This window comes from Callorhinchus milii, unplaced genomic scaffold (genome assembly GCF_018977255.1).
Source record: "Callorhinchus milii isolate IMCB2004 unplaced genomic scaffold, IMCB_Cmil_1.0 Scaffold5, whole genome shotgun sequence".
NCBI classification, from domain to species: domain Eukaryota; kingdom Metazoa; phylum Chordata; class Chondrichthyes; order Chimaeriformes; family Callorhinchidae; genus Callorhinchus; species Callorhinchus milii.
Window position 1 is genome coordinate 68,130,639 of NW_024704746.1, and position 13,116 is coordinate 68,143,754.

General features: G+C 45.2%; 1 protein-coding gene across 1 annotated transcript; it reads right to left on the minus strand.

Annotated features, from left to right (window-relative positions):
• Positions 1 to 908: 908 nt before the first annotated feature.
• On the minus strand, positions 909 to 12,876 carry LOC103188950 (legumain). Its single transcript, XM_042335465.1, has 15 exons — positions 12,826 to 12,876; positions 12,663 to 12,733; positions 11,966 to 12,063; positions 10,964 to 11,045; positions 10,493 to 10,578; positions 9,815 to 9,890; positions 9,216 to 9,263; positions 8,389 to 8,442; positions 7,026 to 7,088; positions 6,838 to 6,904; positions 6,086 to 6,204; positions 5,130 to 5,219; positions 3,502 to 3,701; positions 3,059 to 3,451; positions 909 to 942 (listed from the first exon to the last, which is right to left on the minus strand). The coding sequence occupies exons 3-15, from the start codon at positions 11,995 to 11,997 to the stop codon at positions 909 to 911; spliced, it is 1,344 nt and encodes a 447-aa protein (XP_042191399.1). The 5' UTR covers positions 11,998 to 12,063; positions 12,663 to 12,733; positions 12,826 to 12,876.
• Positions 12,877 to 13,116: the final 240 nt, after the last annotated feature.

The following is a 13,116-nucleotide window of genomic DNA, read 5'->3' on the forward strand; positions in this document are numbered from 1 at the left end:
CACGACCGTTTGTGAGACGCTGCTGTGCGCAATTGACTGCCGCGTTTCGCCCGCAAACATCCAGTCAATTCACTATCAAAACACTATATCAAATGCAGGGATTATTATTTATCATTTTGATTATTGACTCTTTACCCCCCCCCTCCCCGATGGATATTGCAGACACTTGGGGATTGGCTTTTTATCTGATTTGCAGTGTTTCAGAAGCTGTCAGCTTCACTGATATTATGCAGAGGGAGATTTCATTCAATCATATTCATTCTTTCATATTCATGGACAGAATATTCAATACTTAAATCGTGATGTAAATCGTGTCAGATACCCGGCTGAACAGCAGAAAGGACAGAAGTAATACACTCCGAGACTTTTGCCAACTAAACCTAAACATGTTTATTTGTAGTTCACAACAATTCAAAAATTACAGACAGAAATAAAGTCTGTGCGCAAATTCCGCACCTTAGGAGAATCAAAAGGAGACTTACGACAGTGAGCCCTGAATTAATTCACTTCACAGTCTATTCTAGAAGACATGATAAGACACTCTATTGAATACAAGGATTATTAGTATTATTATCTGAAGTGATAAACAAAAATTACAATACAATTTATATAATGCAATTTACATAAATAAAGTGCTTTTAACCCAAGGTGCAGGAAGGTGGTTGGCCATCTTTGTTTGGGGGTTCAGTTTAGAAGCTGCTTATTTCTAGAACTCATTGCATATAAAAGTTCAAGCCTCACAGCCTCACAGGCCTTCGCTTCAACAGATGCTGCAAGAATTAGAATCATTCTGTTCCTTTCTTGTGTGGGCCGGACATGGACGAGCCACTGGTGGAAGAGAAGAGTTTCCTTGGAAGCAGATCAGCTTCTCTTGTAAAAGAGTCTGAAAGGGAAAGTCAATCATATGTCTACAGCTTAATTTTTGGGGAGTCATCCGGGTATCTGACGCATGCAGAAACCCATCACCATGTTTAAGAGTCTCCAAACCAAACTGAGAATTCCATGCAGCCCACATACACATGGAAATCCCAGAGATGTTTACTGGAATGGAATGCACTCTATCTATCTCTCTTTCCCGAAAGGGAAGCATCTTGCTTACCCAACTCTGGAGAGTATTCGGTGCAGGTTGGCAAGAGCAAAGTTTGGGGACCCAGACTGTTGGGGTAATGGTTGGTGTCTAACCAGCTGAAGCTACGGAGCTTGCCATTGAAAGCATTGTCTTGTCCAGCTAAGACCACACTAGCTTTTAGGGCTTTGTCTGCAGGGTTAATGGGAGCTGAGGGGGAGGATTCCCTGTCCCCAGTGACGGGTCTGCCCTTCCAAGATCTGCCAATGAGCCAAACTGGGCTGTGCTGTCATCAGCAGTGCCAGAGTACTGCGGACACTCCTGGCTCAGGAGCCGACTGGAGCCAGCACCAGAGCTGTTTCTTAAATGTGTCACAGAGTCTTGACCTCAATCCGCCCCAGACATTAATTCCGTTCATTAACAACATAACAACAAAATTACATTTATAGAGCGCCTTTCACTTTGGGAGAATGTCCATTCTATTCCTTTTCTACACATGGACGATGAGCCACTGGTCGACCAACCACTGGTGGAGGAGGCGTTGGTGGATGAGACGCTGGTGGACAACAACAACAACAAGATTCCATTTATTGAGCGCCTTTCACGTCGGGAGGACGTCCCAAGGCGCTGTACAGTTGGGTCAGGCCCCGAGCAGTGGGGAAATTGTCAGGGTGAGGGGAGGGAAGGGAGGGAGCGAGGAGGGGGTAGAGAGTCGAGAGGGGAGCTGAAGGCTGAAGGTCAAAGAGAAAGGTCTTGAGACCGGCCTTGAAGGAGGAAAGGGAGGAGGCGGCGAAGGCACTGGGGATGGAGTTCCAGAGCCTCGGGGCTGAGAGGCTGAAGGCCCGGCCACCGATGGTAGGGCGGTTGGGGCGGGGGATGTGGAGCAGACCGGAGCCAGAGGAACGGAGGTAGGTAGGGGGATAGTAGGTCGGAGAGGTAGGAGGGAGCGAGGCCGTGAATGGCCTTGTAGGTGAGGGTGAGGATCTTGAATTCGATCCTCTGGGGATGGGGAGCCAGTGGAGGCGAGCGAGGGTGGGAGTGATGTGGTCGCGGTGTCTGGTGCGGGACAGTACACGAGCTGCAGAGTTCTGAATGACCTGCAGTGTGGAGGGAGGGCCGGGAAGGCCGGCGAGGAGAGAGTTCCCATAGTCCAGCCTTGAGGTGATAAAGGTGTGGACCAGAGTTTCAGCAGCGTGAGGGGTGAGGTAGTGCCGTAGTCTGGCGACATTCCGGAGGTGATGGAAGGCGGTGCCAGTTGTGGCGCGGATATGAGGGAGAAAGGACAGCTCAGGGTCGAACAAAACCCCGAGGTTCCTGATGGCTTTGAGAGGTGGAGAGTGCAGCCTTGGATGCTGATGCTGTCAGCGCCTGAGGTGCGGAGGCGCTGACGTGAGCCAATCAGGAGGGCCTCAGTTTTGCGCACGTTGAGCTGAAGAAAGTTATCTCTCGTCCAGGACTCGATGTCGGACAGACAGCTGTCAGGACATCGGGGGTCGTGGAGTTGAGGGTAGAGGAGGAAAGGTAGAGTTGGGTGTCATCCGCATACATGTGGAAGTTAACCCCATGTCTGCGGATGATGTCACCACAGGGGGAGCATATAGAGGGTGAAGAGGAGGGGACCGAGGACAGAGCCCTGAGGGACACCGCACGAGACAGTGCGGGTGTGGAGGAAAAACCATTCGTGGAGACAAAGTGAAGACGGTGGGAGAGGTACGACCTAAACCACTCAAGGACAGGGCCTTGAAGGTTTAGGTGGGAGGACAAGCGGTGGAGGAGGATAGCGTGGTCGACCGTATCGAATGCTGCCGATAGGTCGAGGAGGACGAGGAGGCAGAGGGAGCCCTGGTCACAGATGGTCAGGATGTCATTGGTGACCTTGACCAGGGCAGTTTCTGTGCTATGGGCAGCACGGAAACCCGACTGAAGGGGTTCGAATAGTGAATGGTTGGAGAGGAAAGAGCGCAGCTGGGAAGCAACAACTCATTCCAGGACCTTGGATAGGATGAGCCGTTGGTGGGCGAGCCGCTGGTGGGCGAGCCGCTGGTGGGCGAGCCGCTGGTGGGCGAGCCGCTGGTGGGCGAGCCGCTGGTGGGCGAGCCGCTGGCGGGAGAGCCGCTGGTGGACCGACTGCTGGTGGGCGAGCCGCCGACGGGCGAGCCGCTGGCGGGCGAGCCGCTGGCGGGCGAGCCGCCGGCGGGCGAGCCGCTGGTGGACATGCCGCTGGTGGACGTGCCGCTGGTGGACGAGGGGCTGGTGGACGAGGGGTTGGTGGATGAGCCACTGGTGGACGAGCCGCTGGTGGACGAGGGGCTGGAGGACGAGCTGCTGGTGGACGAGCCGCTGGTGGACGAGGGGCTGGTGGACGAGGGGCTGGTGGACGAGCCGCTGGTGGACGAGCCGCTGGCGGGCGAGCCGCTGGCGGGCGAGCCGCTGGCGGGCGAGCCGCTGGTGGACATGCCGCTGGTGGACGTGCCGCTGGTGGACGAGGGGCTGGTGGACGAGGGGTTGGTGGATGAGCCGCTGGTGGACGAGCCGCTGGTGGACGAGGGGCTGGAGGACGAGCCGCTGGTGGACGAGGGGCTGGTGGAAGAGAAGAGGTTCCTTGGAAGTAGATCAGCTTCTCTTGTAAAAGGGTCTGAAAAAGAAAGTCAATCATATGTCTACAGCTTAATTTTTGGGGAGTCATCCGGGTATCTGACGCATGCAGAAACCCATCACCACGTTTAAGAGTCTCCAAACCAAACTCAGAATTCCATGCAGCCCACATACACATGGAAATCCCAGAGATGCTTATTGGAATGGAATGCACTTTCTCTCTCTCTCTTTCTCTCTCTCTTTCTCTGGAGGGAAGCATCTTGCTTACCCAACTCTGGAGAGTATTCGATGCAGGTTGGCAAGAACAAAGTTTGGGGACCCAGAGTTGTGGTAACGGTTGGTGTCTCACCAGCTAAAGCTACGTAGCTTGCCATTGAAAGCATTGTCTTGTCCAGCTCGGACCACCCTATCCATTAGGGCTTTGTAAGGTTGGAGTCCTGTAGCTCAGTGGTTAGAGCACTCGCTTTGCAAGCGAGAGACCTGAGTTCAATTCCAGGCTGAGGGCGAAACCTCGGGCAAGTTTCCTTACTAATAATAATCCTCCAAAACCAAAAACAATAATAAATTGGTCATTTTCAATCCATGACTGTCTGTGGGACATTGCTGTGCGCAATTGGCTGCCGCATTTTCCCACAAATATACAGTCAATTCACTTTACAGTATATTCTGTGAAGCGCTTTGGGACGTCCTCCCGACGTGAAAAGCGCTATAACAAATGCGAGGATTATTATTATTTTATTATTAACAGGAGCTGAGGGGAAGGAACCTCTGCCCCCAGTGACGGGTCTGCCCCTCCAAGTCCTGCTGATGAGCCAGACTGCGCTGTGCTGTCACCAGTGCCAGAGTACTGCGGACACTCCTGGCTCAGGAGCCGACTGGAGCCAGCCCCAGAGCTGTTTCTTAAATGTGTCCCAGAGTCTTGACCTCAACCACCTTTCATGATAATCCACCCCAGACATTAACTCCATTCAGGGTAAAGAAATACCTGGTGATGACACTAAAATTGCCCTTTACCCCCCTAAGCCTTTGTCCTCTGGTCCTGCTGCCTCAGTGTATCTGAAAATATTGTTTTGGGCTTACAATCTCTTTTAAAATAGTCTCTTATTTATTGGAGACATCTTGAAGATGTGATGAAGATGCTATATCAAATGCAAGTATTATTATTATTGCATACCTCTATATCAAGCAATCAAGAAATATTCAATCAAGAAAATGTATTTTGTTGGTCGACCATAAAAGTTGTCAATCACTGCTCTCTGTGGTCCCCTCTGAGACACTTCTTTTCAACAGCTCTCATAAAAACAAAATTGTTAGTCGTTCTTCAGAGCCCATTCCTCTAACAGACGGGATCATATTTGTTGCCAATCTCTGCACGACTTCCAGGGCCTATTTCCTCAGGTTAAGAGAGGTTGAACTTGACCATCACACAAACTCAAAGGTTTCTCAATCACCCTATTCTATACATTACCAAATCTCCGTATTGCTGAATCTTCGAGCTCTTTGTGTGTTCCTTCATGTCTCTGAACTGTGCTTCAAGTGTTGTCTCAGAAAGATTGACCTACGAAAAACAGTAACGACAACTTGCATTTATATAGTGCTCCTCATGTGGGTATAGTCCCAGAGCACTTGTAACATACAGTACAGGAAAATACTGTTGTGGTCTGGTAGTCGAATACCATAGCATCGGAATGAAAAGTAATGCTTCTATGTACCAGGGAACAGAAAACTGTTCCCTTTCGAGCTTCTCATGCCTGTGTCAACCACAGTCTGGTTTAGATAAAGAGTAAAGATCCCACTACGCTGCCCTCTCCAGCATTCCCAGGTCACTCACAGCGTGAGATACACATAAAATTCCATTTACTCAACAATAACCCAACAAATTGCATTTACACAGCACCTCCCACGTCAGGAGGACTGCCCAAGGTGCTGGACAGTCAAGGGTTTGCACCCGAGCTGGGCATTGGAGTCAAGAGGGGTGGAAGGCAAGGAGGGTGACAGTGGGAGGATGGGCAAAGGCATGGCTAAAGAGGAAGGTCTTGAGACGGGCCTTGAAGGAGGCAAGTGGGGGTACGAGGTGAAGGGACTCCGGGATAGAGTTCCAGAGGGTGGGGGCAGTGAGGCTGAAGGTCTGACCTCTGATGGTGGAGTGGGCAGTGGACCTGTAGCAGGCCAACACCTGCTGCATATTGGTGACAGGTTGGTAACATTTTAGTAGGTGGCAGAGGTCAGGGATGAGCAAAACCATGGAGGGCTTTAAAAGTGAGGACGAGGATCTTAAACTCAATCTTATACAAATGTAATTGTTGTTGTTGGTGGTTTCTGGGGGATGGGGAGCCAGTGAAGTCGGGCGAGGATGGGGGTTAGTGCAGGAGAGGACAAGAGCTATGGAATTCGGAATAAGTGGTAATAAAATGTGCCATTTACCGAGTTACAGTGTTTCATCCAACTTTCACTGAATTCATCTGAAAGGTACACGTTTCTTTTTTTATCGAAGTTAGATCCGTAGCACACTGCATCGGGAGCCGCTGAAGTAACTGCATAAACTGTAAAACAAATGATTTGACTCAAAGTTAAACTAAATAAATATTCCGTATACTTTTTTTTAAAGGTCAGTTTAAATACCTTGGGTGTCCTCCTGGTTCAGTTGATAACATTCTCACCCTCTGGGTCAGAATACTGTGAATTAAGGGAACCTATTGGGGACTTTGAAATAATAGTCTACGCCAACACCCCATTGCAGTGCTGGGGGGAGCCCTGTATTGTTAGAGGTAGTGTCTCTTGGATAAGTCGTTAAAATTGGTCCTGTCTACCTGTTCAGGTGGACCTTAAGGATCCCAAAGGACTACAGGGGAGTCAGGCTCTGCCAGTGTTAAGTGCTCGGAGATGCTGCCCTGGGCGGAGGGCGCTATATAAGTGAAAGTTATTGTTGTTGGATTGAAGAAGGGAAACAAGTTTCTCCTGGTGTCCTGGCCAACAATCCCTCAGATAAAGATGGTCATTCATGATGTCGCTCACAAAATACAGCCAAATCACCTTACAGTGTGTCCTGTGAAACGCTTTGAGACGTCTCAATGACATGATAAGGCGCTGTACCAAATGCCAGGACTATTATTATTATCAAATCCCGTTTCTATTTCCTTGTGGTAAACAGTGAGAACACAAAATGCACAACTGACCTTTGATATTGTTTGGGAGGCTCTTGAACATTGATCCGGAATGACATGCAGTAAGGTATATCACCATCTGAAAATATTTTTATTATTTTATTTAAATGGCCTTAAATTGCTAAAGAGTAAAAGTATACAATCGTAGAAACATATTCTAACAAATACAGAACCAGAATCTGTCAGCGGAGGTTTCTTACTTTGCCGAACTGTTTCCTTTCTGCCATCTTTTTTATTGCATCCATGAAATCCTTTTCAGTCAACTGTTTGAAAGACAACATAGAGAAGGTCAAACAGAGGTTCAGCTCCAGAAACTCTTTCCCATCCTTTCACAATCCCTATCTTACCGTCTTCCATTACAAAATTGAGCTATTCCTTAAAAGTATTCAGTATCCTGTCTCAACTACTGTTTCAGGTAGAAAGAAAAAGAAAACATATATATATTTTGATTTGCTAATGGATCAGCCAGGTGTCCGACACATGCAGAAACCATCACAGCAGAGTCTCCAAACCAATGTGTCCCGGCACAAGGAAACTCCCATCTCAGAATGGAATCTCTCTCCGGAAGGATGGACCCCATTTATAGAATTCCAGAGTGTATTAGCCACTGTGCTGCTGGAGACTAACCAGATTGTCATTGAAAGCACTGTTTGACAACTTTCTGGTTGCTTGCCCGGCTTTGGCTTGCAGGGTCAACAGGAGGAGAGGGAAAACTCCCTGTCCCCACCAAGTCCTACTGATGAGGATACTGGCTGGTCTGTCATCAACAGGACTTATAGAGTGGCTCAGAAACAGAACTGAGACCACACAGAGGATTGTCTTGATTCTGACATTCCCTTCCCAGCCATATCAGCTCCAAGAAGATGCTGCTTCCCTTCTCTCTCTCTATTTCCTTCATGTATGTGTGTGAGGTTCGAGTGAAGAAGCTCCTTTGGTTCACTTGATCTTGAGCTTTCCCCCATCACCCACTCCATCTAATGTCCTCCCATTACCGGATTTAGCTTTTTTTAATATAAAATATCCGAGATTCTGGCTTAATGACTTAACTATGTAGAAAGAATGAAAGTAGAAAGAGCTTACATTTTTATAGTGTCTTATCGCCTTAAGACATCTAATTTTACTGTAAACATTGTCACATATAGTGGCTGTTTTTGGCAGACAAACTCAGCAGCCATTTTGCTCATAGCAAAGTCCCACAAACAACCATGAAGTGAATCATTGATTCATCTGAAGTATTCTTGGCTGAGAGAAACCTGGTGCTCTTTGAGAAAGCTGTGGGTTATCTACCAGGGGACAGCACTTTTGGCAATGGGAGCAATCTCCCAGAGTTGTAGTGTAAGCCCAAGTCCCAACTTGGAGTCTGAACCCACTTCATGACAGATGGAGAGCCAGAGGGGGAGAAATGTGGAATCCTATAGCTCACTTGAGTGACAGATTTATTATTTAATCCACGACTGTTTGCTGGACACTGTTGTGTGCAATTGGCTGCTGTTTTTCGCTCACAAAATATACAGTCACTACACTTTACAGTATATTCTGTAACTGTAACTTCGCTTCTCTTACCATGGCAGTCTGATTAAGTTGTTCCAATATATTTTTGAGGTATTTTGCAGTCAGCTGTATGAAAAAGAAGATCAATATATCATGAGATTAAGAGAAGTTTTGCACACTGTTGAGGGAAATTCCAACTATGTCTACATTTGGCAAATTCTTAAACACAGCTTTAAGTTTGAAGCAGTTTTCTATAAATGTAATGTTACTATCTCCATAAAAACTGATTTCACAATTTGCTCATTTCTGGACCCTCTAAAATGCTACATAAATAAATCAAGACCCAGGTGAAATTTCTCCACAATTCTTCCACAATACATATCCCACCACTTTCCCATTATAAATCCAGATGTTTCTTAAATAAGTCCAGTGTCCGGACCCAAGCGCCTAACCATGTAGAACAAAAGAAAAAATAATTTGAATATTTATAGAGTGTTATCACAATTAAAACACCTTAAAGCGTTTTGTGTCAAATATAGCAGCCATTTTGCTCACCACAAACAACCATGAGATATAACCGACTGATCTAGGGTATTATTGGCCAGGCCACTACAATGAATTTCAGAATTTTTTTTCATGGCATCTTTAGCAAGCACCTGAACAGGCAGAGTGGGCCTCAGTTTAATGTCTCTTCCAAATGAGACAACCCCCTATAACACCTTGCTCCCCCCATTACTGCACTGGAGGGGGAGATCTCGTCCTGAAATGGGTTTGAGCCTGTAACCTTCTGACCCAGAAGCACAAGTTACCATGCGGAGACTTGATTAATGGGAGAAGGGATGTTTATGTGCGATACTAAAATTGTTAACAAAGAGAATGTGTAACTCGAGGTCTCTTACTTTGGCAAGTTTATCCTTCAGTATTAAATTGGTGAGGTCTTCAGTCAACTGATTGAAAGACAAGACAATAGACAATCAGACACAAGATCACAGGCAAACTTTCGATCAAAATTTAAAAACAACACCTGATCTCATCTTTGCACAATACCCAAGCTGCCATCATCGCATTACAGAATCAAATTATTTCTTAAATGTGTCCCGTCCCCAGCTCAACTATTTATTCTACAAAGAAAGGAGAAAGAACTTGTGTATTTATAGATCTGATCACTTGAAACCATCTCAAAGTGTTTTATTGTAATTATTGTCAAAAGTAGTTGTGTTTTGTAGGTAAATGTGGTGTCAATTATGCACATCGCAAAGGCCCACAAATAGCCATGAGATGAATGAATGGTTAATTTGAAGGATTGTTGGCCAGGACGTTGGGAGACACTTTGTATTCCTCTGTGGTGGGATCTTTAACATCTACCAAATCTGATGATGATTCTTGTTACTAATTCCTGGAGCACTTCAGCATTTTGATAATCGTTTGCTATCATTACCTCTGAGTCTTTGTCTGAAAGGAGCCTAATGTCATGAGAAGTTTCAAAATTATTACTCACGTTAGAGTCAGGAAAACTGAGTTGTCCCTCTGATCCATGGCCAGAAAAGTAGATGAAGATGTTATCTTGGGGTTTACTGTGGTAATAAGTATTTGCAATAAACTGTCACTGTATTTCTATCAGCTGATGCAATAATCATCACGTGCTCAGTGGTATTTCCATACCCCTACTTACAATAATAATAAGAATCTTTGCATTTGATACAGCGCCTTATCACGTCTTTGAGACGTCTCAAAGCGCTTCACAGGATATACTGTAAAGTGTAATACTAGGATCCTATGAGCTGTCTTTACAACTTTGTCCAGTCAGTTGCCTTTTTGGCTTTGAAGACTTATGTAAGTTAACCCCTAGTGGGGAGAAATTCCCCCCAAGTCTGGATTTACCCTATTTATGTAGATTTCAGAGCATATAGAATTCACCAAGTTATTGGATCCAGACTTAACCTTGAAGACGGTTTTCTGTAGTTCATGTCTTTGGACATCTGACAAACACGGACTTGAACCTATATAATTGTATGTAAGTTATTTCTGGCCAACTACCTTCCAGATGAATCGTTCTTCCATAATCGATTGCATTTTGTAAATCACTTCAAGACAGTTGTTACCATCACCGGTAAGAAACCGTCACTGATTTCAGAGCATTGGTATCATTAGAAAGATTAACACGAGATGTTTGTACCTTTTAATCACCCGTCCACTTCCTATTCCGCGAACGGCAGCTTCATTGCCTGTCAGCACCGACAGGAAATTCTTTGGAGTAACATCCTGTGTGTGTGTGTGTGTGGGGTGGGGTGGGGGGTAGAATATAAATTGGTTTAATAGAAATATATAATATGAATTATATAATATAAAAGTGAGAAATAAGTAATCACTTTATAAAGTTATAATTTTAAAGTTTTTTTTGTTCTTGCATGTATAACGCACTTAAATATGAATTAATGGTGATTGAATGACTTTACAATGCTCAGTAGTGCATCAGTGCTCCAACACTCTATCCTGGTTGAGGGTACTATATAAATAATAATACTAATTTACATTTACATCTCAAAGCACATCACAGGGACAATGGGATTCACTGGTTGTAGTGTATGAAAAGTTAGGAAAGTCTGAGGAACAAACCGTAGACAGAGATCAGTACAGATATACTTACTTTTCCAGTGTAGTCTTTTTGGACGCCTTCATACACATTGAGTTCAGATTGGCTGCTGATGAGAACACCTGGAGTTGGGTTTCTGGTTGCCCAAGAGAAGTCAAGAAAGGAAATGACCAATATGAGCACACTTATCACTTCCAATTTTTTTTCCTCTCCATCGTTTCTAACTATTCCCCTGGGGAGCGGAGAGGTAGGTGTTGGGGCTAAACTGGCTTCAGGGTGACTTGCTTGGCATTGGAATGTGGAATCAAGTGAACTCTCTGCGGTGCTTTTGGTCTTCCAGCTCCTGAGATGGGCAGGTCCTGGACATGGCTGATAGGGCCAGCAAATCCAGCTCATTGGCAAGCCGTATAGAGACAGAGTCATCTCCATGGGACAGGGATTCTTCCTTTAAGCTTCTGTTAACCCTGCAAGCAAAGACCCTAATGGGTGGGAAGGTCCAAGCTGGACATGGAATGGACAGGTGGTTTTAATGGCAAACTAATGTTTTTTAGCTGGTGGAACTCCAGCAATTAACCCAATCTATACTCTGGGGTCTCCAAGCTGTGGCTCACTCCAACTTGTGTATAATCTTCTCCAGAATTAGATAAGCCGGGTGTGTCACTCCAGGAAGAAAGTGCCATGATAGTCACATGTTAACAAGAAAGCTTCAGATGAAGAGGATCCTTTAGCTTTCCAGAATCTCAACCCTACTTTCTTCTCATTGTAACATCAATAATAATAATAATTCTTGCATTTGATATAGCACTTTTCACGTCTTCTTGACGTCTCAAAGCTCTTCACAGAATATGCTGTAAAGTGAATTGACTATATATTTGTGGGCAAATCAACATGTTCCTTAAAGCATTCAGCAATCTGGCCTTTACCAACATTCCTTTCTAGCTTTTGTTTAGCTTCTGTATAAAGAAATAATAATAATAATGAGGTCACAAGATTGGTTTGGATGGAGAAGATTAATGACTGAATAGACTAATAAATATATATACTTTCATTGTTTACCTGTCATTGTGCGCAATGTCGTCGTACATCATCACCACTATCTGTTCAGCTGGAATCTTGTTCCTACGGACAATCTGATAGGCATGACATATGTTGGCCTGAAAATAAAAAATATTTAACATTTTAGACCTCCAGAAGATAGCAACGAGGGGATCTAAAGGAGAATTTAGGAGGAACTATTTCACACAGAGGGTAGTGAGATTATGGAACTCGCTGCCAGAAGTGGTGGTTGAATCAGACGGTGTAGATGCATTGAAGAGGAAAATAAACCTTCACATGAGGGAGAGGTGAATAGAAGGGTTTGGGAGGGAGGGAGTGAGGAATGGGTGAAGACTTGTGTGGAGTATAAACACCAGTACAGACTGGTTGGGCCTCGTGACCTGTTTCTGTGTTGTACGTTCTGGGTGAATCTTCACATCTGATGTGAAAGACGGCATCTCCAACAATCCAGAGTTCCCCCAGTTCAACAACAACAACAACTTGGATTTATACAGTGCCCTCCACGCCGGACGGCGTCTCAGAGCACTTGTTCTGAATTGGAGTGTTATCTTTCACTGTGATCTACACTCCCAACATTTGGCTTCAACACACAACCTTCACAAAGGCGAAACCATGACAAGAGGAGGAGCCAAACTGATACGTCAGAAGACATTTCACTGATGTCTGAAGCCAATAATAATGGAATTGCTTCACTTACCTGATCACAATAGTCGTCCCAGGTCTTTGAACCTGCCACAAGCAGGACCCACTGTTTGACGGGGGTTGTATCTGTAATTAATTATAATAATATTTTATTTTATATTTTGCTAAAATTGAGTTACGGAGCCAATGTCTCAAATACATAATATTTAAATATATACCACAACTTGTGAGGCGAGACCGGAAAGTTAAATAGCTCCTCTTTCTCTTTCTCTTTCTCTTTCTCTTTCGGACCAACTCACTTTTTTTTAACACAAACGGGACTTTCCTAAATCAACAGTTTACTATCCTATCTAACTGCCGACACAGCGTCAGTGTGTCACTGAGCACCTGCCTGAACTACAGTAAAACATTACGCATTTGGTCCAGACTACAAGTGCACCAAACTAAGAACTAATCAATTTATCCTGAGGAATATTAGTCAGTGCACCAGAACAACAACAAGAAGAAGA